Below are 676 nucleotides of genomic sequence, written 5' to 3'. Positions count from 1 at the left end.
GTAGCTGCTGTATGTGTAGATTACCTCGTACTCCTCTGACAGCAGGTAGTTGGAGTCTGCCTGGAGTTTGATGTAGTGAGACTCAAAGTTCAGGATCTTGATGGGACTGAAAGAGACAGAAGGTTTAAGACGAGAACACGTCTCAGGTGAAGACATGAAGCAGCAGGTTGGTGTCTCACCTGGAGATACGACGGTTTCTGGAGACGAGAGGAAGAGGAGCAGATGTTAGTGTCACAACCACATGATGAAGAAGAATCATCAGAGCAACACAAGCAGGTTTACTGTACTGTACTCGAGTAGTATAGTAGTATTACAGTAGTATTATAGTTGTAATATGGTAGTATTATAGTAGTATTACAGTAACAGTAGTCTAGTGGTACAGTAGTACCGTTCTTACCCTCTGATTCCCAGGTGACTTCCTGATGTCGCTCTCTCTCTCCTCACACTCATCCTGACTCCCGCTCTCTCCTCAACACTGAAACACACAACAGCTCGTTACAGCGGCTCGTTACCGCAGCTCGTTACCGCAGCTCGTTACCGCAGCTCGTTACCGCAGTTCGTTACATCAGCTCGTTACAGCAGCTCATTACCACAGCTCGTTACAGCAGCTCGTTACCGCAGCTCATTACCGCAGCTCGTTACCGCAGCTCGTTACCGCAGTTCATTACCGCAGCTC

The 676-nt window shown here is 47.9% G+C and overlaps 1 protein-coding gene across 1 annotated transcript in view; it reads right to left on the bottom strand.

Moving 5' to 3' along the window:
* The window catches only part of ptprbl (protein tyrosine phosphatase receptor type B, like), a 30,031-nt gene that overhangs the window by 3,433 nt on the left and 25,922 nt on the right, over window positions 1-676 (bottom strand). The window contains exons 28-30 of the mRNA XM_087172712.1: window positions 398-475; window positions 180-197; window positions 9-106 (exon numbers count right to left, since the gene is read on the bottom strand). Coding sequence (XP_087028838.1) covers window positions 9-106; window positions 180-197; window positions 398-475 — 194 coding nt within the window. The remainder of the gene's footprint in view (window positions 1-8; window positions 107-179; window positions 198-397; window positions 476-676) is intronic.

The sequence above is a fragment of the Seriola lalandi genome, unplaced genomic scaffold, assembly GCF_002814215.2.
Source record: "Seriola lalandi dorsalis isolate HSWRI2012SDOR001 ecotype SW California unplaced genomic scaffold, Sedor1 jcf7180002053666, whole genome shotgun sequence".
Lineage (NCBI taxonomy): Eukaryota > Metazoa > Chordata > Actinopteri > Carangiformes > Carangidae > Seriola > Seriola lalandi.
The sequence above is the reverse complement of the archived record's forward strand: the minus strand, read 5'-3'. Positions and strand labels throughout refer to the sequence as shown.